General features: G+C 37.3%; 4 protein-coding genes across 4 annotated transcripts; 2 read left to right on the plus strand and 2 right to left on the minus strand.

Moving 5' to 3' along the window:
• Positions 1-1,291: 1,291 nt before the first annotated feature.
• Positions 1,292-3,879, minus strand: Grip71 (WD repeat-containing protein Grip71). Its single transcript, XM_028313420.1, has 3 exons — positions 3,620-3,879; positions 1,758-3,491; positions 1,292-1,496 (listed from the first exon to the last, which is right to left on the minus strand). The coding sequence occupies exons 1-2, from the start codon at positions 3,755-3,757 to the stop codon at positions 2,004-2,006; spliced, it is 1,626 nt and encodes a 541-aa protein (XP_028169221.1). The 5' UTR covers positions 3,758-3,879; the 3' UTR covers positions 1,292-1,496; positions 1,758-2,003.
• Positions 3,880-8,047: 4,168 nt separating this feature from the next.
• On the plus strand, positions 8,048-9,122 carry LOC114359149 (dolichyl-diphosphooligosaccharide--protein glycosyltransferase subunit 4). Its single transcript, XM_028313413.1, has 3 exons — positions 8,048-8,152; positions 8,335-8,449; positions 9,016-9,122. The coding sequence occupies exons 2-3, from the start codon at positions 8,346-8,348 to the stop codon at positions 9,017-9,019; spliced, it is 108 nt and encodes a 35-aa protein (XP_028169214.1). The 5' UTR covers positions 8,048-8,152; positions 8,335-8,345; the 3' UTR covers positions 9,020-9,122.
• A 5,434-nt stretch (positions 9,123-14,556) lies between these two features.
• LOC114359137 (lipase 3) lies at positions 14,557-16,194 on the minus strand. The gene has a single exon (XM_028313400.1). The coding sequence runs from the start codon at positions 16,179-16,181 to the stop codon at positions 14,760-14,762; it is 1,422 nt and encodes a 473-aa protein (XP_028169201.1). The 5' UTR covers positions 16,182-16,194; the 3' UTR covers positions 14,557-14,759.
• A 5,331-nt stretch (positions 16,195-21,525) lies between these two features.
• Positions 21,526-23,495, plus strand: LOC114359148 (lipase 3). The gene has a single exon (XM_028313411.1). The coding sequence runs from the start codon at positions 21,526-21,528 to the stop codon at positions 23,374-23,376; it is 1,851 nt and encodes a 616-aa protein (XP_028169212.1). The 3' UTR covers positions 23,377-23,495.
• The last annotated feature ends 449 nt before the right edge of the window (positions 23,496-23,944 follow it).

Here is a 23,944-nt window from a genome sequence, read left to right on the forward strand (position 1 = left end):
GCACTCATACCGATCCCAAGGAACCGTACTTACTCATAACAATAAGACACACACTGATGCATGTATTCATGCACTTGACAAATTTATGTNAAATCAGACTTAATTTCAGAAATCAGGTAGGTATCTATTCAGGTAAGACAAACATAAAATACTAGCTACTCCTAAAGTAATTAAAATTTTCGTAATAAAAAAAAAAGCTTGTAACAACACTAAACTAATTTAAACTATTGACGTACGTACCTATAGGTAGGTAGGTACATAAAACTATGACATAAAATAAGTTTCGATAGTCAGTCCTTTAATTCTTACATTTTATTATACCTAGAAGAAGTCTAGAAGACAACACAATATTTTTTTTAAACCAATAATATTCCGCAGCAGTCCACCACCAGTCCGAGCACCAGATTCCATTGTCACCTTAGCGTTTTTTACGTGCCGGATAACCTCAAAAACTATTTCATTTTTCCATAGCTTTTTCACTGCTCCTATTTATAAATCGTAAAATATTTTTAATTCACTAAGTATAATCAATGTCTTTTTATGTGAAAAGTCCTTTGAATACGCAGAATTTGCACTGTTTTCTGTATCACAACACCACGACTCGACGCCATTTTTCTTGTTTTGATTAGCAGCGCCTCGCGTGGTAAGAAAAAGAACTAAATACTTCAATTTGCCGCGGCATTTTGTAAACAGCAATTGAATTGGCTATCAAATGTTTTGGCATATTATAAAGTGTCCAGGCAATTTACATTTTGCCTTCGGCATTTCATAGAGCAGCGAGCGTTTGTGAACTGACGACGCCGTTTGTAAAATGCGGAATCATACAATTTGCCTGCGACATATACATGACATTATATCTACTCTAATCCATATCTGTGATGACATCACTACCGTGATAAACGTCAAAAAGCGTTTTGTTTCGGATAATAATTCAGTTCGGCTTTTTTCTAGAGTGGGGGTACTTTTAAATTGTGTTACGTGTGCTCTGTGCCTTTAACCAAACGCAATTTAATTTTTTCGGGAACGGGAATCGAACCCAAACCCACAGAGCACGTAATAATCCCAAACCACAAGCCGTGCCCACACACAGAATCTGTGTTTGTATGATTCCCAAACCTCATTTAGTTTTTACAATAGTTTAATCGTCTTTTTTATTAATAAATTAAAGATGTGCTACGGCTACGAGGCGCAGGCCGCAAAGTACTATTACTTTACTGAAATATTTTAAACAAAATCAAATAATTTAAAAATCTGTTTAACAATTGATTTAATAAGAATAAAAAATAATACAGTAAAGGATTACGTTTATTTATGAATTTACAACTACTTAGGTTAAACAACATAACAAAACAAATGCAAACTTTCACAGCATTGCTATCCCTAAATAACATTATTGTCCATACTGGAGATTATTTTGTGACTTTAGTGTAAATGGCACAAATAAATCTTTCATAGAGATTATCTACAATATGCTCTAAAAAGCAACATTATAATCAGTGCCGTAACTAGCCTTTTATGCGCCCGGTGCGAGCTTTCAAAACTGCGCCCTTGAAAAACTTGCGCCCTGTCGGGTCTTGTCAGAAATTACCAGAAATATAAAAAATGTAACCTTTTTGAATAAAAAGTAACCTTCTACTCGGGGTGCCTGCGGAGCGATTGTGTAAGGTGTAACAAAACTAGATACTGGTCTGGTCATTTCTGCGCCCTGTGCCTAGGCACCGCTGGCACCGCCCTAGTTACGGCACTGATTATAATCACAACATTGGGGTATTAGAAATATAAATAGTATACTTATTGGCACTGTTGTTAACATTATTGAGGAATGCTTAGGTAATTAATTATTTCGCATTTACAAAAACATACTACAGACAACTGACATTTGAATCAACACATAAAATTCATATCATCAACAATTTGTCTTAATATTCAATATATTTCATTATTTCATCTTTAAGTTATTTTTAAGGAGATTCCATTTCATTTATTGATATTCATATAAGCAGTTAAAACATATTTTGGCGGGCTTTTAGCTGGTCTATTTCGAGTGCCAGTTTTCTATTTGTTTCGACTAATGCATTCTGGTTGTGCGTCATATTCTGCATTTGCTCATTCATGCCAGCCAGCTGTTTTTCTAAATACAGTTTCTGTTTAGTAAGGGCCATCATGATGTGGAGAAAATAGTTTCTGTTATCGTCTGCTACGTCAGCTAGAGTTAACTTGATGAAATCTTTCAGTTCATCCATCACCTTTGCATCAATGTTAGCTCCTACTTGCAAATTACAATTGGATTGCTTTATATTGGATAAATTCAAATTGGAATTGCGTCCATCATCTGGTATACCATTAGGGATTCCAATAATAGGTGATGGAAAACCAAAATTTTCAGCTGTCCTGCTATTTAATGGTGTAGATATTTTGCTTATGTTCTTTTCAGCATCTAATTGGCGATAACGGACATCTGGTTTCTCACTTTTCCGTTCTTCTGTCGTTTTATTAATGTCGTCTTCAAAATCATTGTTGGTTCTATCAAGGCCCATCATGACAAGGAATGAATCGGCTTTATTGTCAGTTCCAGTGGCGGAAACTTCCAGATTATTACCTTTTGGTGGAGTGTCTGCAATGAAGAACATATCTGATGTCCTAGTTCTGATGGGCGATTGCATTTTATGTGGAGATAATAAGTTAGCTTCCGTGTCTTCCCGAAGACTGACTTCAGTCGACATAGTCTTCTTCCTTGATGGTTGAAAGGCTACACGACGCACCTCTTCTTCATGCCCTTTAAGCACTTTAAAGGGGGTAGTTAAATCTCTTAAATCATAAGCAAGAACTAATCCATTTTTAGTTCCAAGAGCTACTTGATTATCAATATTAATTGCCAAAGATGTCAGTGTGTATGGTGTCCGTATTGTAGAAACTACGTTTTGTAACCTGACATCGTATACATGCATAATTTTATCATAGCCACAGGACAGCATGACATCTTTATTGATAAGTGAAAAGGCAAAATCACTGACTGGTGAGGCATGAACATTTTCAAACATAGCCTTGTCTTTGTTCGTGGTTATGTCACGCAATACGACGTGGCCCTCATCTGTGGCAAGTCCTAAAAGAGATCTAGATTCATGGTGGAACTTCATGGCTGAAATGCTCTTTGAACAGGGAAGTTTAACTGTTAATACTGGTATGTTTGATACTAAACCATAGATAACTGTATCTCCATTCTGAGTGGTGGCCGCCAGACTGGTATTCTTGGCATTGTAGCTTATGAAATTAACAACAGACTGCTGTGATGGTGTGGGGAATGTCTTAGTGATTGTTTTGTTCTTTGTGTCCCATATCATTACATTGCCACTCCTTGTGCCTATTGCGATGTTACGGTGTCCGTCGCGGTGGAAACTAGCAGACCAGGTATCCTTTAGTGGTATATGCTGCAAGCTTCGCACATCATGATCTGCAGCACTTAGGATTTCAATGAGACCCTTAGAATTCACCTGAAAACATTATTTGAACACATAAATAATACTGAGTTAAAAAGATATTTTTAAAGTTAAGAATCTTTTTGGAGGCTTATGTAATAATAAAATATAATAACCCTGTTTAAAAAAAATTCACATATTACCTGCAAGATATATTTACTGTCGTCACTCCAAGTTACATCCCTCATAACACCATCATAGCACCCATAGGACTTCTTCAACTCCCAGTTACTGTTGACGTCGTAAAGTAGTAAACGCGAGCTAACAGACGTGAAATACATTTTTGTCTTATTCAAAATTATTGATCATAGAAATATATTTTGCTTCATAAATGAAATATTAATTGTATTTTTATGAAACCACCAAAGTTAAAAGTTAAACGGAAAACATAAAATTTTTTGGGCAAGTTTATTTTGACTTCAGTTGTCAAGTTTGACAACATACTTTTTCTGAAACAAGGTGGCAAACAGGGTACGGAAACTTCCATACTACGATCAAACTTGCTTCCAAACAGCGACTTCAGTCGATAAATTCCAATACTTTTTTTTTTCTTTATGGCTCTCGCNATGAGCCGACACTAGCCCATGTTAACATGGTCACATAAATGGTATAGTGAAGTCAGAAAATTGATGTCTTCATTTTAATTATTTTAATTTTCATACAAATCGGATTTTATAAAATTTATTTTGTATGAAAATTTAAAAAAATAAAATGATGTTATCAAATTTCTGACTTCACCATACCATTTATATGACCATGTTAACATGGGCTAGTGTCGGCTCATATACCCATTTACCTAACACCCTGTATAGTTCCAAAATACTGGACTGTCCTGTCGATGACATTGACAGTGGGGCGCCACCGTCAATACCGGATCGCTGGTTCAGATTTTTGCCATGTTGGAAACCATATAGTTGAACGATGGTAGCGCCCCCCTGTCATTGAGTTTGGCGGGACAGTTCAGCGTGGGTCATCTATACATATATATATATATATATGTCGCAGGCAAATTGTATGATTCCGCATTTTACAAACGGCGTCATCAGTTTACAAACGCTCGCTGATCTATGAAATGCCGAAGGCAAATTGGCGACTCGTTCAATTGATAAAATTTCGACTATGATTGTTGCAATAGGGTGACCATCATAAAACACATGTTGGACAAATCAGACTTAATTTCAGAAATCAGGTAGGTATCTATTCAGGTAAGACAAACATAAAATACTAGCTACTCCTAAAGTAATTAAAATTTTCGTAATAAAAAAAAAAGCTTGTAACAACACTAAACTAATTTAAACTATTGACGTACGTACCTATAGGTAGGTAGGTACATAAAACTATGACATAAAATAAGTTTCGATAGTCAGTCCTTTAATTCTTACATTTTATTATACCTAGAAGAAGTCTAGAAGACAACACAATATTTNAAAAAAAACACAACCGAGAGCCGACACACCAAGTCACGAGATAATGTACTAACATGAAGTTGGGGCCATTTCCCACACTATGTATATAATTATGTAGTGTGGGAAATCGAATCGAATATTTAATATTCGATTCGTCATTCCTATAGAATGATAGTTTATTTTATTAGGTATTGTTAACGTTTGGATTCGTTGTTATGTCGATAATATTTATGGAAATTTACCAGTTTTTTGTTAACTTTGCTAAAAGTAAAAAGATNATGAAAGCTTCCGTTTCGGGGAACATTTCGCCACGCTGCAACCATGCATTCGACGCTGCCTTGTCGACTTGTAGTTGGTGCAAATCGTGGTAATGGCGGCCATGTATAGATTTTTGCTTCCACATGAACGCTTTTTCGGGGTCAGATACTATGTGTTCATTCTTTTGTGGGTTAATGTCATGTAAATTAACGGTAAGTAAGCACACTTTGTAGGCTCCTATGATATTAGTCAAATTACTCGTGTATGATCATCATAATAAACGCTTTTCACGCTAAGACTCGTAGTTGCATACTACGAGTCGTAGCAATAGCAATAAGCAGCTTAGTTATTTTTGAGTTTATCTAGAATGAGAAGCGAGTACCGGCGGGTTAATAGGTTCAAAAAATACAAGAGATAATTCTCTCATCCTGAGCATAATCCTGAGAATTTTATGATTCTTATCGATCGAGATTTTCTTGGGCTACGAGAGCTCAGTAAAGTGCTTTACAAATCGTACTTGTCTTGCTTTCGCACGACGACACTTTGATATTTATTAAGCTTATTAAGCTTTCTAGAGCCGGCCTGTCGTGCACTTCGGCATACTACTCTCTGCGGCCGCCGGCGGCGCCAGTGCGGCTCGTGAGCGCCGGCGCCGGCGCGCCGCTCGCCACCGCGCCGGTCGGGCCCGCGGAGCGTGCTATTCCGCCGCCGCCAGCATTTCGTTCGACCGAAGAGTATACCTTACCCGCTCATGAATACCTTGATCCTAAACAAGTACGTACACTAAAAGCTAATTCTAGCAATATTAAAATACATTCCTATACATTTAGTATAAAAATACTTTCATACAAGGAATAAAAATAAACTTGCTGTTCCTTTCAGGCAACATAAAGTGGTTGGTCATCTTGGAGAATAGTATAGTTCGTTTCCTCCACGAAGACGCGCCCCACCACTTTTTGGTTCAGGGAAGCGCGGGGTGCGGGGAGTTTGATCCGAGCAATGGACAAGTTTCCAATTTTTTTCTTTTAATAAAACTTGAAAATATAAGTAAAACTAATAATAATTGTTAAAGAATCATGAAAATATCTCTACAAATTTACCTAGTTTGGGGACCACTAGCAATGTTGTCTAAGTTGTTACCTTGGTTGAATAAAGGTTTTTATTATTATTTTATTATTATTATATTGTTTCTTAATTTATTTTCTCTCCTAAGAGGCAAATTTTAGGAGCACGGGCCGAAGCCAAATGCATCCCAATTACTTTAGTTTAAGCAATATTCAAAAACTTTCTTACTATCCTGCATGTATTCAGAATGGTCGCTTTCTGTATTAATTTATAAATAGTTGGGGCTATGTCCAAGGTGCGTAGGCTAGTGTGTAGCTGTCTAGGGATGACTCCCGTGGTGGAGATTACAATTGGAACTACTAAGACTGTGGTTACACGCCATTGCGTTCTGATTTCTATTGAAAGATCTCTGTACTTAGCTAGTTTTTCTGAGTGTGTAGTTTGTAAGTTGTGCGTATTGCATACTGCTATATCAATTAAATATACGGTCTTATTAGTTTTGTCATGTAAAGTTATATCGGGTCTATTGTAGTGGATTGTTTTATCAGTAATAATGGTTCTATCCTAGTATATTTTGTAATTTTCGTTGTCTAGAACTGTGTCAGGCTGGTATTTGTAATATGGAGTTTTTTGTGAAATGAATTGGAATTTGAACGCTAAATGTTGATGGATTATTGCTGCTACTTGGTCATGCCTATGTTTGTAGTCNTATTAATCAAGGTTTATAATTTAAATATTGTTGTAAATATTATTATAGTGTAAACCTTTTTCATGTTAATATGAAATTAAATTACATTACAGAAGCCGATCGGAACACCCCAAGCACCAGTAACCAATCCACCGTGATGCCGCCCACCTTCAGAGTGAAGAGACCGGTGCTTCTCCACCTTCTAATTTATCCCGTAATTATTTAATTTAAGCTGTGTGTACAACATTAATGAACAAATAAAGCTACTACATAAATACTTACGTTAGTTTTAATTTCAAAGAAACAATGAAAATAGTCTTAAAATTACAGCTTTCCAGCCATAAAAGTATTTTTAGATTTAGATTACATGTGTAGCCTATTAATCTCATCAACCAACACACTTTTTATCGTCTTCAGCCTCAAAAAACATTTTTTTTTGCTGCTGTTCTGGTTCATCGGAGTTTTGTTCGTTCCTTCGTGAATCGCGAAGAAACTTTCTGTTATGTTAACAAGTGATCTGAGTTTTCTCAAAGTGCAAATGCTTTTTTAGTGTTGTTGAAAACTTTGCGAAAAGACGCTTTTGGTGTATAATATTATGTGTGTTCATAAATAAAGTAAAATTATTAAATTGAAAAGTTTTTGTTTATTTGCATTTCCATGTGCAATGTAGAATTTTTCCAAATCCATTGTTTTGAAAATAATACAATACGTACACCATAAAGATAAATACTTTCAAAATAATGGATTTGAAAAAATTCTACATTGTACATCAAAAAAACAATAATTCTTTGAAGGTTATGAGGGCCTATGTGTGCGTGAACTGTGTGTATGTGTGCGTGGACTTTATGTATGTATGTGTGCGTGTACTATGTGTGTATGTGAGCGTTACGTACGTAGGTTAAGTACAGCGAATTTAACACCAGGCTGTCAATTAGTAGGCTCAAAAATTTGACAGAGAGGGTTCTCTATTTCCTATGTATTACTTTTCTCTATGGTGGCAAACAAGCGACATTATTTACATGCTTAATGTATTTTTATTATAAATTAATATTATTAGGTATAATATATTTTATTAAATCTATTTATGATAAAGTACAAACTATGGCAAAAGTATGAAATACCTACGTAACTTTGTAAAATGGTAAAATGTTTGAAGAGTTTGTTTTTTTATCTGTGTATTTCAGTACGTGTCTGACGTGTTCCTTACGGTTTTGTAAACAATCAATTTTCATTTATTTCGACGAAAAGTAATAAGAACGGTAAGTTTACACTTAATTTCTATGAAGAGTTATAGAAAATTAAAGTAGTCCTTAATTTCTAACCATCTCGTAGCACCATTAAATTCAAATCTCAAATGCCGACGAAAACTTAACCTAAACCATTTGAAACAATAATTATCAAGTTTATAGCCACATAAAACATGAATAAATTTAATTTTCAGACGCCAGCATCATGATTACCGATATCCAGTTGGCGGTATTCTCCAACATCCTGGGAGTATCTATATTCTTATTGGTAATTCTTTACCATTACATCAACGCAAACAGCTCATCAAAGTAAGTTGAATTTTGTTGTTATGTTATCAAGTAATTAATTATTTGCTATATTTAATGTCCCTACCGCTATGAATGGTGAAGCACCATAGCCATAGCCATTGGGAATACCCCAATTTAAAAAAATACATAAATTTTCTGTTATTACTGGCTACTGCCCACTTTTATAGCACCTGATTAGGTAAAAGAGTAATATTAGTAAACCTATTACTGAAACTTATCTACCTACCATCGTTGAGTTGTGTGGTAGGTATCAGGTATTAATATTTAAACTTGACGACCCCACTATTCTAAAACTATTGTTTAGGTGTTGCTTTGAGACCATAGCCTTAGAAATTCTTAGTTACTTTGGCTAGTTGGCTACCTGAGTCATACTGTCACGTGATCTTCATGCTTTTGGGGAAATAGGTACCTCTCTTGATTAAAAAGGCATTCTACTGTTTTTGTGACCTTTACCATGTCATAATAATCATCATAGCCATAAACTGTAAAAACTTACTGAATTATTAATACCTAGATGTAATTTTTCTAGTTAATAGTTATAACAACTAAGAATTTTTTTGTTTCAGGTAATTTTTGTCACAATGCATATGATTATTTTATTTTCCACAACCACATTATTGTCTGAATATCAATATTCTATTTAAGATGTAAATAAATTAAGTTTTATCTTATTGATTCTTCTTTTCACTATCCTCATATTTTATTTATATTTAAATTAAGACTGTCTTAGTGATGGGAGAAGTAGAGTTATTTATAATAGAAAGACCAGGGTTTACATAGGTCCTAACATTCAAGGATGTACTTGTAGTAGGTACATGTGACATTAATACTATAGAGTTGATCTGCTGAGGTAATTTATATCTTCCTCTGTCATATGTTGATTGAATGAATTGAGGTCACACCTCTTTGTTACCTTTAGAAGGCCCTACAGAAATCCGAATTACAGCTAGAAATTGCAAATTGATTTAAACTCGAGCTACATACTTATGTGTCCCACTCTCACCCAGGTATCGAAACCCGAACCTAATGAATGATACAAGAATATAAAAATCAATTGGCAAGAACAGAAGTGAGAAGTGGCAGTAGATTGATTGGTGAGTGAATTAGATTGCATCTAAGATGACTTCTGTTACCAAATTATTTATGACTAGCTTTTGCCCGCGGCTTCACCCGCGTGAAATTTAGTTTGTCACATATCGTCATAAATTATAGCCTATATGTTATTCTGGGTTTTATACAATAATACTAAAAATTCAAATTAATTTATTTGCACACTGCTGCACACTACTGCAAAGTTTCATCAAAATCCGTTCAGTAGTTTTTGCGTGAAAGAGTAACAAACATGTTAACATCCAGTTCCAGACATCCATACAAACTTACGCATTTATAATATTAGTAGGACTATGCTACATAGTACCTACCTACCTACAGCATCAGTTAAGTAATTTCTTCCAGTCAACTCTTGAGCCAAACAGAAGTTAGAGTAGGCATGTAACAAAAAAGTTATTCATGAATTTAATTAGATTTATTTTAGATAATGACGTGTAGAATTTCAGCTTTACTATAACTATAAGGCATTTAGACTTCCTATAGTTCATGACGTTCATGTGTAGATTGCGCAAGGGCAAGTTTTATAATTTTTACTAGCTTTTGCCCGAGGCTTCGCCCGCGTGAATTTTTTGCGTTTCAAAAACCGGCATAAATCTATCTTATCTAGCTAATCCTTTGATTTTCTCTAGTTCTAAAACTATCTGCGCGTCTATCTAATTGGTTTCAGTGGTTTTTAGCGTGAAAAAGTGTGACAGACAGAGTTGCTCTCTATAAAATGACCTATTAGCAAGCACGGCTATTAGTTACCTATTTACCTATAATGATTGATTGATGGATTACCATACCCACGATTATGCTAAAATTAGGTTTATTTTTAACTCTTGACCGTGACTTTTTCGTAATATTGAAACACCGTTGAATGCACAGTTATGGATTAGAGGTTGAATGGCATTGATGAGGCGAATGTTAAATGAGAAAAAAAATTAAATAAAGGTAGCACTAGTACTAAGTGGTCGGGCGAGCTGATGGCCGATAATGGGGCAGAAAAATAGCGAGTGGCGACCATGGGCCGGAAGCGTAGTGTGGGCAGGCCCCCTAGCCCCCCACTAGGAGGACGGACGATCTCGGGAGGACCTGTCGTTATGGAAATCCTTGGGGGAGGGAGGCCTTTGTACAGCTATGGACATCATTTGGCTGAAACGAACGAGGGATACAAAATCGACATCTATTAGGTATCACCTGTACCTCTAGCATGAACAACTTTCGTCTTCGAATTGTTTGCGTATTCGATACTCAATCTTCGAATTAAACGATAACGTGGAAACCACATCTCATACTAAGTTCACTTTACGACACGTTCACAAGGGCGCTGTTGTAGTTTTCTTACTAAATCTTTTAATGGCGATTCGAGTAGGTACGCAAACGATTTGAACTCGAAAGTTTTTCGTGCTAGCCGTACTGGTATCACAAAAGCTATTCTATCCTATTGTTGTAGGTAGGTAGGTAGGTAAGTAGGTATGCCTGTTTGGTTAAATTGTTAATACAGTGTAAAACCTGTGGTAAAATCTGAGGGTAAAACTAACTTAACTGCATTACTTATGTAAAAAATCTTACATATTAACAACTTATAATAGGTAAGCCACATTTCCCATTACGTCAAATACGTAAGATAGAATGAACCAAGCCACTGGTACTCAACTTTTTTGTAGGAACCCGGCCGTTTTTACAGCTGAAGGAGGAGGGAAGCTGACGAGCGACGATATTTATTTTCGTATGGGTGTGGTATGGCTGTATGGCTGCTATACCAATGAAAACATAGGACCTACCTATCTAAAAAAACGATATTATTATTTTTAGTAGTTAACTTCCGAAATCGCTCACGTTTGGATCAATCAAAAAATTATTGATGACCTAAGTTTCATTCATAAATTTAAATTACCTTTAAATTGTGAGTTTCATGACTCTCTCTAATTCAACCGCCAAATGAAGCATTTGGCCTGGAATTGGCCTACTAACACTTCTCACTTCTCACGCTGGAGACAGATTGGGGAAACCTAATGTTTGCATATTTGTACCTAAAGTAGGTACTTAGTCGCCTCTACGTTGGTCTCAGACTTTCTTATTATTAACCACATTTTCATCTGTAATTTTGTATCAATAAAACCTTACATCGCTTTACTACTGGGCCTACCATGAAGAATGAAGATGACAGGGCACATAAATCGTCCATCACATAACAATTGAAGATTGTCAGTGCATCCGGTTGTTTTCACGCTTGGCCAACCATTGTCTTAATTTCACACACGAATGTGTAGATACGGGGCCGATCGGCGACCATTCGCCATTCAGATACAAGAAGTGGGTATTTCCCTGCTTCCTTCTTCAATCTTGTAGTCACGCACCACGATTTTAGTTCTTGACCCAAAATAACAGTTTGTAGTGCAACATTAGCTATGATGAAGTCGCAGGGCCTGTAACGTTGTTTCCAAAGTTACTTAGGCTGGGTTGCACCATCTTACTGTAGCTTTAACAAACGTCAAAAATCTGTTAAATTTCATACAAAAAACACCGGATGTCGTTATAGTTACGGTTAAAGTTTGATGGTGCGACATAGCCTTAGTATTAAAACTCACTAATTCGAAAGTCCGTGTATGCCCGTGTTAGAACCAGTTTGTCTATTATTTATTTGCGCTGTTAAAAATGTTTGAAAGGACATTGCTTTTGAGCAAATAAATAAAATAATAAATAAAATAAAAATTCTTTATTTCAGACAATTTTTAAAAGTCCATATTAAACGGGTTCAAAAATAAACATACACACAAACAATTATAAATTCAAAAAAACTTGTACCCTGTGCAGAGACGGACCATCATGGGGGTGCGTCTCTGCACAGGGTACAAGTTTTTTTGCAAAGGGTGTGTCAAAAAAAGTACATAATACTTCACATTTTTACTATTATTACATTTTTAGATTAGTATTTTTGAAACCGCTTAAAAAGTTTAGTCAAGTCGATTTGTTTTGCACGTCCAGGCACTCTTTCAAGAGGGAGATTTGCGACTTATTAGGTAAATGAAAACACACGCACATGCCCTCACACGCACACACACACACACACACACACACAATCTGCATGCAAGCCTATGTTTCTTTTTTGCCCCTTTGACTGTTTTTTACGAGGTTGTAATAATATATAGAATCCATTATTGGCTGTAAGAACAAAAATACCTGTTTGTATTATTATTATAAAGAGCTGTGGTTTTCTGAATAAAGAAAAATAATATAAAAAAATTCAAATGTGATTGATTATGAACGCTGGACCGCATTCATGCGTTCAGCTACTACTCCGTTAGTTACTTTATTATTATGATTGTACTAATTAACATTTTTGGATAATAATCAACCGACGGACTCACAGGTCAAGTTTCCATGAAGTAGGTAGTTAATACGTAGCCAATCGTGTTTTTGCTTAGCACACACTTCCTGTTAACTCTTTCGCAAGCCTAACTGGACTGAACATTAATTTGAACAAATCTATACTAATATTAACGTGAAAATAACGCTGTATGTCTGATTGTTGTGTTTTTAGTTTTCACGGGGCTTTGAAGAACTTATAGAGATAGACCTTTTGACACAATAATACTTAAAAAGTGGTTAAAGGTTCGTTAATCTCTCAGTATTTCATAATCCTAGTATAGTAGGGGCGCTTTAGCGTTTATGGAACTCATAACAATATTAAAATGTAAAAGTTTATGGATGGATGGATATTTTTTCTCTCAGGCACTGTGGACAGGTTCAGTGGTTTAGTTAGAGGTTACTAAACCACTGAACCGATTTAGATGAATTGGATATAAAAAAGAATTTGTTTGAGACCGCGAATCCGCGGGCAAAAGCTAGTGTTTGTAACAGCACAAAACAGTGTGAATTCACACTGTACCTAATGTTTACCGGAATTGGGCAAAACATTCAAATCAAATTCTTGATCTGAGATTGATACTCACTTGAGTTATAATTTATTAAGATGTTATGACTTTGTTTTTAAGATGTTTTATTTACATTAATGCTTTCAAAATACGAGGACGCGAATGTGTATAAGTTTACCTAGGAAGCTTGACCTTTTACATGCGTCATAGTATAGTATAGTAACGATAGTGATTGTGCAACAATCAATGCGTTCTGCGAATACTGTTTTAATTATAGCTAGCTTCTGCCCATGGTTCCGGTCTACTTGGATTTCAATTTAGTCTTTTTTTTTTAAATAGCAGCACGTTAATCTTATGGAAGTTGTTCTAATAGACAATTTTACAGAAAAAATTCATAGTTAAAGTTTATCTTCTTTGAACATGAGTATAACGTTAACAACAAACAGACAGCGAGTTTTACTCTTTAATTATAATAATAGTAGTGTTAGTGCCTATCTATGTACTTAGCAATGATTTTGATTTATTTGTGGTTAAAAATAAAGATTATAATCGACCTCGACCACATTTGAATTTGAATGCAGCGAATCCCAGGTTCATTTCCTAAGCTTTTTCAAGTCAGTTTAAATTTAGAATACTATTCGCATAAGCTTTGGAGGCGTATTTATGGGGTCTCACCAGAAATCTAGGTACATTACTTACTTCTTAATTATAATTAATATTATGTATTAATAATATGTTATCTGTTACTATTGCGACTATTACTCAAGAGGTACCTATACTTATTCCTTTTGACCAAAGGTTTTTTACACATGATAAAAATCCTATGACATCATTCGCTTTCGATACTTCTGTGTATCTTAAATTGGAAGTCTTGCAGAATAAAAATAAAAACTGGGCGGAGACTAGGTACCTACTAGGTAGGTCACGTTTTTGCTAGTTAATATTAGTTATTTATTACGCACCTACCTAGTTTTAAGAAGACCGCGCCCAAATCCAAATCAAGTTCGGGTAGTTTTTGTATGGGAATAAGTAAACTAATATTAATAGATTTAAGTAGGTACTTAGTATATTTACTAAAATTACATCAGTATGTGGGTACCTATGTCTTATGCCATTAAATAATAGGTAGGTGTAATTTTTCATGTTACAAAATAAATAAGTTTAAGCCGATTAAGTTACTAATAAGAATTTATTCTGTGATAATACTGAGATGAAAATATGACCATTAGGCGTGTACCTAAGTCATTATGAATTTAAAGGCGGAAACGTTATGCGATTATTATCTAAGAAGGATTTCATTGTATGTTGTACCTACATAAAAACTCCCATTAAGCCATTTATTAAAAGTGCATTAACAGTTTCCTTAATCTGCTGTATATTATATTTTCAAAATCCTTCGCCCATATGAAATCTAAGTGATTGAATCGCTCCAATGGGATTTTGTAAATGTCAATCGCACTATCTAAATGACTGTACAACTCATCCACATCTGTAGGGTGTGACAACCAGTCGGCATCGCTGTAGAATAACGAGATCGGCGCAACTATGTTCTTCAGGTTATACTTAGGAGGCTGGCTCGAACCGTACCTTCGCACGTTCTCCGAGTGGCCGTAATCAAACTGCCTGAACTCTCTCGAGATAACTCCCTGCCCATAATGCACAAACTGCTTCGATGAAGCACCAGACGGCACATGAGAGTATATCACAGGCAAATTCGTCACATTCAACTGGTCAAACCCGAAACCAACCATCAAAAACAACACATTACTACAAAGGATCTCCGCCAATGGTCCGCTGCCGCACATCAGTTGCTTCATAGTCCGCGTCAACGAGCTGTCCGGAAGAAACTCATATACGCCGATTGACTTCAATAGCCCGTAAAGAAGATTGCTTGTCGGTGACAAGAGTCGTATTAAAGGCGAATTCGCATGTGACATAAAAGCCACCGGTGAGAGAGCAACCATCAATGAAATCTTTTCATTGTACTCCGGCCTTTCAGATGCCATCACGAAGAATGACGTCGTCCCCTGTGAGTGTCCGATGTACTTCAGCGATTTCTGCTCTGTAATGTTTAAAACGTAATCGATCATAGCCGGCAAGTCGTAGCAGCCGATTTCGTGCCAAGAGAAATCCCAGAAGATGGCGTCGGATGCCTTGAATTCCATGTGATTTCTTGAATGTTTGTTTCCTCGAGCATTGCCCAGCCAGACGTCGTATCCTTCTCTAGCGAGGATATACGCGAGAGAACTCTCCGGGCCCGCTATCACGTAGTCGTCAGCACTTCCCAGCAGCCCGTGCATAAGAAACACTGCAGACCCGTTGCTTGGGATACGGAACATCTGGAGGATGTATCCGTCTTCCGTGACTGCTCTGTGTCGCTCCATGGGGTATCCATATTTGAGAATGAGTTCCGCGACGTTCAACCTCACGTCCTCGTTGTTTGACCCTACATTGAAGTCGGTTACTATATTTTGGGAGTAGTCGACGATGTTGCTGTCGCTGAGTAGGCTTGGAAAGTTGATCGTAGGGTGGAAGGACCTGGCTGTGGCGAGAGGGATGGCGGTCAGTCCCTGGATGAGAGTGGAGAATACGTTCCCGGAGACTTGCGAGGCCACCTGCACCAGCGGCTGGTCGGCCAGTAGGTTTGTGAAGCTCCGCGCGTTTTTCGCCAGTCCGGGAAATAGGATGTCCGCCAATTGTGCTCGGGCGGCCGCAGTCGCAATCACGATTATAAACAGGTATGTTATGTTAACCTTAGCCATCACACGAGTGATCTTTGGGTGTTTTAAAAATGAACTGATCGCTCTCCGACTTATCGACCTTGGCGATCATGTTTTTTGTTCAATTGGATTTAGTGACGTGAGATGATTTTCCGCTAGCTTTGGACAGAACCATAGAGTACCTAACTAGTACCACATCCTTTGCATGGTCCGCTCCACCACGGCGAACATCGGCCACTGCCATTAAAATAAATCAACATTAAGTGCTGTTTATTACATACTACTGAATACTATAATAATGATCAACACTATTATTCACCAGTAGTAAGTACTCGTAGCTGTAGCAATGGTGCAAAAGATAGAGTTACATACATTAACTAACTGTCGTTATACCACAGTAGTTATACTGTGCATACCACAGACTACCAAATATCCTTGGTAGTCGAAAAGTGTTTTATCTGAATTTTATTGCTTTTGTCATTAAATAATTGTGTCTAATAATATACGATTTGTTGTGGGGGGTATGTACCTAATAACACTCTGTGGTCAGTTTTTATGAGCCCAAACCAATAACTATACCTTATTAAATTAACAAACTATAAAGACGTAAAAACCTTATTAACAAAATTCTAATGCCATTACCATATAAAGCGTTTTGTCACTACATAATATCTCAGAAATCGAACCCAGGACTTTCAGATCACTGGAGTCCAAGTTGCAACCACTAACATTACGCAGGCTACCTGACCTACAAAACCTTTTCGTACCTACAACAGCTCTCAAACTTTTGAACAGATGGAAAATTAATATCAAAACACAACTAGGTAATACGTAGGTAATTTTATTTCTAGAATATACGAAACTAATTATTAATTGATTATTTTGTTGTATTTTCAATAAAAATAGTGTGTTGACTTTGACTGTGGTACTTAAGATGGCAGAAGTTTAGAACAGTTCAGCAAGTTACTTGATACCCTATGATAAGAAAAGCTAATGCTGAAAAAAAATATTATTCACTAGCTTTTGCCCGAGGCTTCACCCGCGTGAAATTTAGTGTCACAGATCGTCATAAATTATAGCCTATGTGTTATTCTGGGTTATAAATAATAATACTGTAAACTTTCATCAAAATCCGTTCAGTAGTTTTTGCGTGAAAGAGTAACAAATATCCATCCAGACATCCAAACTTTCGAATTTATTATAATACTAGCTTTCCGCCCGCGGCTTCGCCCGCGTGGAATTTTGTCTGTCACAGAAAAACTTTATCGCGCGCGTCCCTGTTTCAAAAACCGGGATAAAAACTATCCTATGTTCTTTCCCGGGACTCAAATTATCTCTATGCCAAATTTCATCAAAATCGGTTGCGAGGTTTAAGCGGGAAAGCGTAACAGACAGACAGAGTTACTTTCGCATTTATAATATTAGTTGGGATTAGTAGGATTTGTTTGACTCATTCTTCCATTAAACAATTTCATAAACCCTAGCTGAAGCCGTACCACCCCAGAAGGGCTCCGCGGGAAACAGTTTGAGTACCGCTGACCTCGATCTACTAAATTAATATTTTTAAAGAGGAAAGTTTTGTATGTTTGTATTGAATAGGCTCCGAAACTACTGGACCGATTTGAAAAATTCTTTCACCATTTTTTTTTTAATTGTTGACAGATACTTATCTACCTAACTAGAGCTACCCAGCCCACCCATGCGAAGCCGGGGCGGGCCGCTATATTCAATAATATTCATGTAACATTTATAAATGTAAGGATTAAAAAAATGTGTAGGTGCTACATACAAGCTTTATAGCCTGTCTTTAATAGAAGTCAAGATAATAATAATATTGAATGGAAGGGAATCACCGAAATCGCACTTTTTAGAGACTGATGCCCGTTTCCACCATCAATCCCTAACTTTTAAGTGACCCCTATGGTGACATATAACAGGAATTTTGTTTTCAAAGGGGTCACTTAAAATTAGGGATTGATGGTGAAAACGGGCTTAATAGACGCATTACATAGATGGAGTCGCGGGAAAAGTCTAGCTATTGTTGAATATGAAAATCAATTTGTGCATTGTTTTGTAAAAATTAATTTCTGCAAGTTACAAGTTTAAAATGCTTGTTCAACTGTTCTACATTGTTACATGCGTCGTTTCATGTCGTGAATCAATTTTAATAAAGTTACTTAGTTTGTGGTAAATTAAGTAAATAATAGCGTAGTAGATGTAACTCCTGGGTTCGATTCCCAGGTGGGTGTGGGTAAAAATACTTTTTATGGTTTTACTTGTTTAATGAGTCTTGGATACAATTGACAGAATGACGAAGGTGACGAGTATGTTTCTTGCTTAGGAAGGCACTAGCTCGGTATAATTGAGCCCTATAACTTTAACTATAACAAATATCAACAGTATGTCAAACTCCATACAAAAATACCGGTTAAAGATAGTTACAATACGGTTAAAGTTAAGATGAAGCTTAAGCGGGTAAAGAAATAATGAAATGAACTTTAAAATAAAATGCACATTGTGACCCAATTATTAAATGTGATAATAAGTAAATGTGCTAAGCGAAAGGTCGTGGGTAGGTTCGATTCCCATTTTAGCTGATTCGATTTTTTCAAGTTATTTAAGTTTAGTTTGAGATGTGAATCTTTACGATTTAAAATTTAAATAAGAATTATTATCACCCGTCTCGAATGAATCGAACCTGCATCCAGACAACTTTGTATTATTCTGCCGTTCTATTTTACCTAAACTGAACAAGGAAGGTTCCTGTATCTTAGGTTATAATTTAATTTTGTCAACGCTGTACTCAGGCTTGCATGATTTAAATCAAGATTATTTATTAAATCTATTTTTATTGCATGATTTTTTAAATAAAAATCACTGATTTAAATCAATGACCGAAAATTTAATTAATGAACGGCTGGGAGTTTATATGAATCAACTGTAATGTTCGAAAACAATGTTAATATTAGGTGTTAATGTGTGAAATTGTCGTTTTGTATGGAGAATCTGAAAAAAAATATTTTTTCCATACAAACATTACTTATTTGCGATTTTTAGATAACCACATAATTTATTTTTTTGGCGGTGTTGCAATACATCAATTCTACGTAAATAAAAACCGGCCAAGTGCGAGTCGGGCTCGCACACCGAGGGTTCCGCCATACAAACGTAGCGGTTTACAATTTATGACGTATTAAATCAAATTACTTACTTGATTCCGTTGCGAGTAGTGGCGAATTTCAAAATATGCGTTATGATTATTTTTTATTTATTTATTTTTCCTATATTTGCATTATAGGTAGGTCTCCTCAGCGTTTTGAATTTTTGCGTTGATTTAGAATTTCTCACAGTTTAGAGGCAATTAGATTTAAGAAGTGTTTGATATGAATTTCAACTTTAATATCTCTACGCGTTCATGTGAAAAAGGGTAGGTAGTAAGTTTATAATTATTAAAAAAATATTTTATGTCATGTAAGCAAAAATAATATTTTATATTTTATATAACTTCGAATTTATCATTTTCGCAATTTTCCCTTTATCTGTAACTATATAACGTTGCTTCGTGCCGAATTTCAAGATTCTGAGTTCACAGGAAGTACCTTGTAGGTTTTGATTCCCTAGCGTGTGACGGAAATTCGTCTAAGGTGTCGTTATAAACTGCTGTATCTTTTGATCGCGTTAGCTTAGAAGTTTGATTTTTTTACTTCTTAAAGGGACAATAGATCTAGGTATTTGGTATAAATTTCAATTTGATACCTTTATTCGTTCGTGAGAAATAAGGTAGTAAGTTTCATTTTATTAAAATACTAGCGGCCGCCCGCGACTTCGTACGCGTGGATCCCGTTTTACCCCCTTCATCTATCTTACGCGGTTTAGATTTTTTCATACAAATGTTTTTTCCCGCTATCTCCCGTTCCCGTGGGAATTTTGCAATATCATGTTGTAACTAAGCTTTAAGTTTACTAAGGTACCTGCATGCCAAATTTCAAGCGTCTAACTTAAGCGGTTTAGATTTTTCATACAAAAGGATTTTCCCGCTAATTCCCGTTCCCGTGGGAATTCCTAAGTATCCTATAACCTGCCCAGCAGTATGAAGAATAATTATACCAAGTTTCGTTAAAATCCGTCGAGTAGTTTTTGTTTCTATAAGGAACATACAGACAGACAGACAGACAGACAAAAATTTTACTGATTGCATATCTGGCATCAGTATCGATCACTAATCACCCCCTGATAGTTATTTTGAAAATATATTTCATGTACAGAATTGACCACTCTACAGATTTATTATAAGTATAGATTTTTATTATATTATACATATAACTAAAAAAATGTAATTTTCGCAATTTTTCCTATATTGCATTATATGACAATGCTTTATGCCAAATTTCAAGATTCTGAGTTTACGGGAAGTATCCTGTAGGTTTGATTCCTTTGCGAGTATCGAAAATTTGTTGAAAATATCGACATAATCGGCTGTATCTTTTGATTGGCTTGGCTTAGAAATTTGATATTTTCACAGCTTAAAGGGACCTGAGTATTTCATGTGAATTTCAGCTTGATACGTTCACGTGTTCTTGAGATAAAGGGTCTTGACAGACGGACGGACAGACGGACAACAAAGTGATCCTATAAGGGTTCCGTTTTTTCCTTTTGAGGTACGGAACCCTAAAAATGTTTCCCGTAAGTAAAACTAAAGAAATGATCGCAAAACCTAATAAAAAAAATCTAATTAATCAAAAAAATCTGATTTTATTGATTAAAATAAAAAAAACATGATTTTCACCCGACCTGCACTCCATATTATAGTGGTTTCTAATAAAATAAATAACTTATTAAGAACTAGCTTTTGCCCGCGGCTTCACTTGCGTTAAGTTTAGTTTGTCACAGGCAGTCATCATAGCTCGTTATAAATTTATTCATTATTCCCGAGTAATAAACTATTCTTCTGTGACAGATAGAAATTCACGTGGTCGAAGCCGCGGGCAAATCTAGTCATAAATAAAATTGGCTTTAAGTAACACCTATTTGAGATCAAATTTTATTTACCTTTAATATCCATCGTAAGTTTAAAAATCTGCTTAAATGAATTTTTATTATTTGATGCGTAAATTATTTCGCAGGAATCTCCAATAAATCCATATTATTTTTTCTAAATAAACATTCCTACATACATAGTATTAAGAACTGTAGTTATAGAACTATAAACATTTCATATTTCGTAAAATGCATTTGAAGTGAACTTTGTATTAGCGAATCGCGTGCCCCAAATACAAATAGCTGACAGTACAAGTGATGGCGCACACACGCTCAATTGCTGAATATGATGGAGTCGTATAAAAACCCTCCGGTAGTAGTGTCTTTGTACAATTCACATTTGGCCACCATGAAGGCGGTCTGCTTGCTGGTCTGCCTCGCCCTTGCCCACCAGTGTGCGGGCAGCATCTTCAACCCATACCAGCCAAGGATCCGCGGGTCCAGGGTACAGCAGCATGCCTCAAGGTCGGCAGACTACGTCGACCCCTACCTACAGGAGCAGTACTCCCGGTACCTGCCTACCTACGCACAGCAAGTGTACCGCCAGACAGAGGAGAAACATGCCCCCGTCTACACACAAGTGAGGAAACAGAACTACGTTTACGAAGAGCCACGGATACTCAGGAGCAACATGGCCGTCAACGACGACTACGAACACATCCAGTATGAAGAGGACAACATCAATGAATCCCAGAAGATCAGCAAACACTCCGACTCTTCCGTGATCTCAAAATCCAATGAGATCGACTCCCAGGAAGCTATCAAACCTCAGAACCGTCTTGAAAACTTCGACCAGCAGTACTTTGCACCGATGTTCGCCGATATGGGTCCCCTCACTCGCATGAAAGTGTCTTTCAAGAAGCAGCCCGAAGCCCTCCACGGTGACCCCATTATGTGGCGCAACCTGAAGATGGCCTCCAGCGAAGAATGGCCCGTTGAGAAGAAAGACTTGGTAAAAATCTTCAGTGAAGCCATGAAGGCCATGAAGCACATCCAGCCTGAAGCCAAGACCAAGCTCCACAAGGCCGTCGAGGTTGCTTCCCAAGAAGACATGGAAGACTCACACTTGAATGCTACCGAACTTCTGAAGAAGTACCAGTACCCCGTGGAAGAACACACAGTCAAGACCGACGATGGCTACTACCTCACGCTGTTCCGCATCTCAGGCAAGCAGTCCATCAAGGATGTGCCCAGGCCGGTCGTGTTCCTCATGCACGGTCTGCTCGGTAGCGCCGACGACTGGCTCCTGATGGGTCCGGGCAAGTCTCTGCCCTACCTGCTCGCCGACGCCGGCTACGACGTCTGGCTCGGCAACGCCCGCGGCAACAAGTACACGCGTCACGTCAGCAAGAGCCGCGCCCAACCCGACTTCTGGCAGTACAGCAACGACGACATCGCCCTGCACGACTTGCCAGCTATGATCGACTACGTTCTCGAGGAATCGAAGACGCAGAACATGTACTACATCGGCCACTCCTCGGGAACTACAGCTTTGTTCGCTCTGCTCTCCACCCGGCCCGAGTACAACGACAAGATCGTGATGATGCACGCGCTGTCCCCGATGGCGTACATGAGCCACGTGCGCAGCCCCCTGCTCCGCATGATCGAGCCCTCCAGCCGGTTCCACGAACGCGTTAACCACCAGCTCGGTCAAGGCGAGTTCAAGCCCAGCGAGGAGTTGGTGCGCACCATGGGCGGCGTGATGTGCGAGAACGAGATCGGATGCAAGAACGTCTGCTCGAACGTGTACTTCGTGATGTCCGGCGTGAACGCGGAGCACCTGGAGCCGAAGCAGATCCCGTCCATCATGAAGCACTTGCCCGCCGGTGCGTCCACGAAGCAGATGCAGCAATACGGCCAGACCGTGGCCGCACACGAGTTCAAGATGTACGACTACGGCGTCCAGATGAACGAGAAGGTGTACGGCAAGCCGCAGCCGCCCAAGTACCAGCTGGAGAAGGTGAGCGTCCCCGTGGCGCTGTACTACAGCGAGCACGACTGGCTGGCGCACCCCAAGGACGTGAAGCGCCTCGAACGCGAGCTCCCCATCGCGATGTCGAAGAAGATCCAGGAAGACTACTTCAGCCACGGCGACTTCCAGTTCTCGAAGAAGGCCCCAGAGCTGGTCTACAAACACGTACTCGACTCCATCCAGAAGCAACATCAAAAGCTGCAAGAACAGGATAAATCTGTTCAATAGTTTAATATTTTTGTACAAATAATTGAATAAGTGTATCATTCATTAATTAATTATTGTAAGATGTATCATTTTATATTTAATTTTCATTGAGATATAATAAATCCGTCCGTTTAATTATATTTTATTTTTTTATTTCTGATCTTATAATACTGTTTTAGGTAGGTACATTACATAATACAAGAATTTATAGTTGATTTTACATACATTGAGCCTTTTCTAATAAACATACTAACTAAATATTTTGTCTAGAAACTAACTAGAGGCACTAATTGCAAAATGTTAAGTATAGCTAGTAATTTACGTGGTAACCGTTCATTAAATACACTTAACACAAAGTTAGGCTTAGCTAGTTACATACTTTCATTACTAGTAATGTCTAGACATTGGATGAACAGTTTTCGATAAAACCTAAACAGATACTAATGTCGAATAACACGTAATCGATATCTTACATAGGATAGGTACAACAGGTCATTAAAAATCCTATGTACTCACTTAGTAGGTATAGCCCAACGGCAACGGTTATAAAAAAACTGTGGTGTTGGATTGCTCCGATTTCAGGGTTAAT

Source organism: Ostrinia furnacalis, unplaced genomic scaffold (assembly GCF_004193835.3).
Source record: "Ostrinia furnacalis isolate ACB-3 unplaced genomic scaffold, ASM419383v2 OfSCF4239, whole genome shotgun sequence".
Classification (NCBI taxonomy): Eukaryota; Metazoa; Arthropoda; class Insecta; order Lepidoptera; family Crambidae; genus Ostrinia; species Ostrinia furnacalis.

Excerpts from the sequence above, each read along its gene's own strand:
- LOC114359149 (XM_028313413.1), top strand. The coding sequence starts at position 8,346 with ATGATTACCGATATCCAGTTGGCGGTATTCTCCAACATCCTGGGAGTA.
- LOC114359148 (XM_028313411.1), top strand. The coding sequence starts at position 21,526 with ATGAAGGCGGTCTGCTTGCTGGTCTGCCTCGCCCTTGCCCACCAGTGT.
- Grip71 (XM_028313420.1), bottom strand. The coding sequence starts at position 3,757 with ATGTATTTCACGTCTGTTAGCTCGCGTTTACTACTTTACGACGTCAAC. Across the intron at positions 3,492-3,619 it reads ACAGTAAATATATCTTGCAG|GTGAATTCTAAGGGTCTCAT; the intron begins GTAATATGTGAA and ends TAATGTTTTCAG.
- LOC114359137 (XM_028313400.1), bottom strand. The coding sequence starts at position 16,181 with ATGGCTAAGGTTAACATAACATACCTGTTTATAATCGTGATTGCGACT.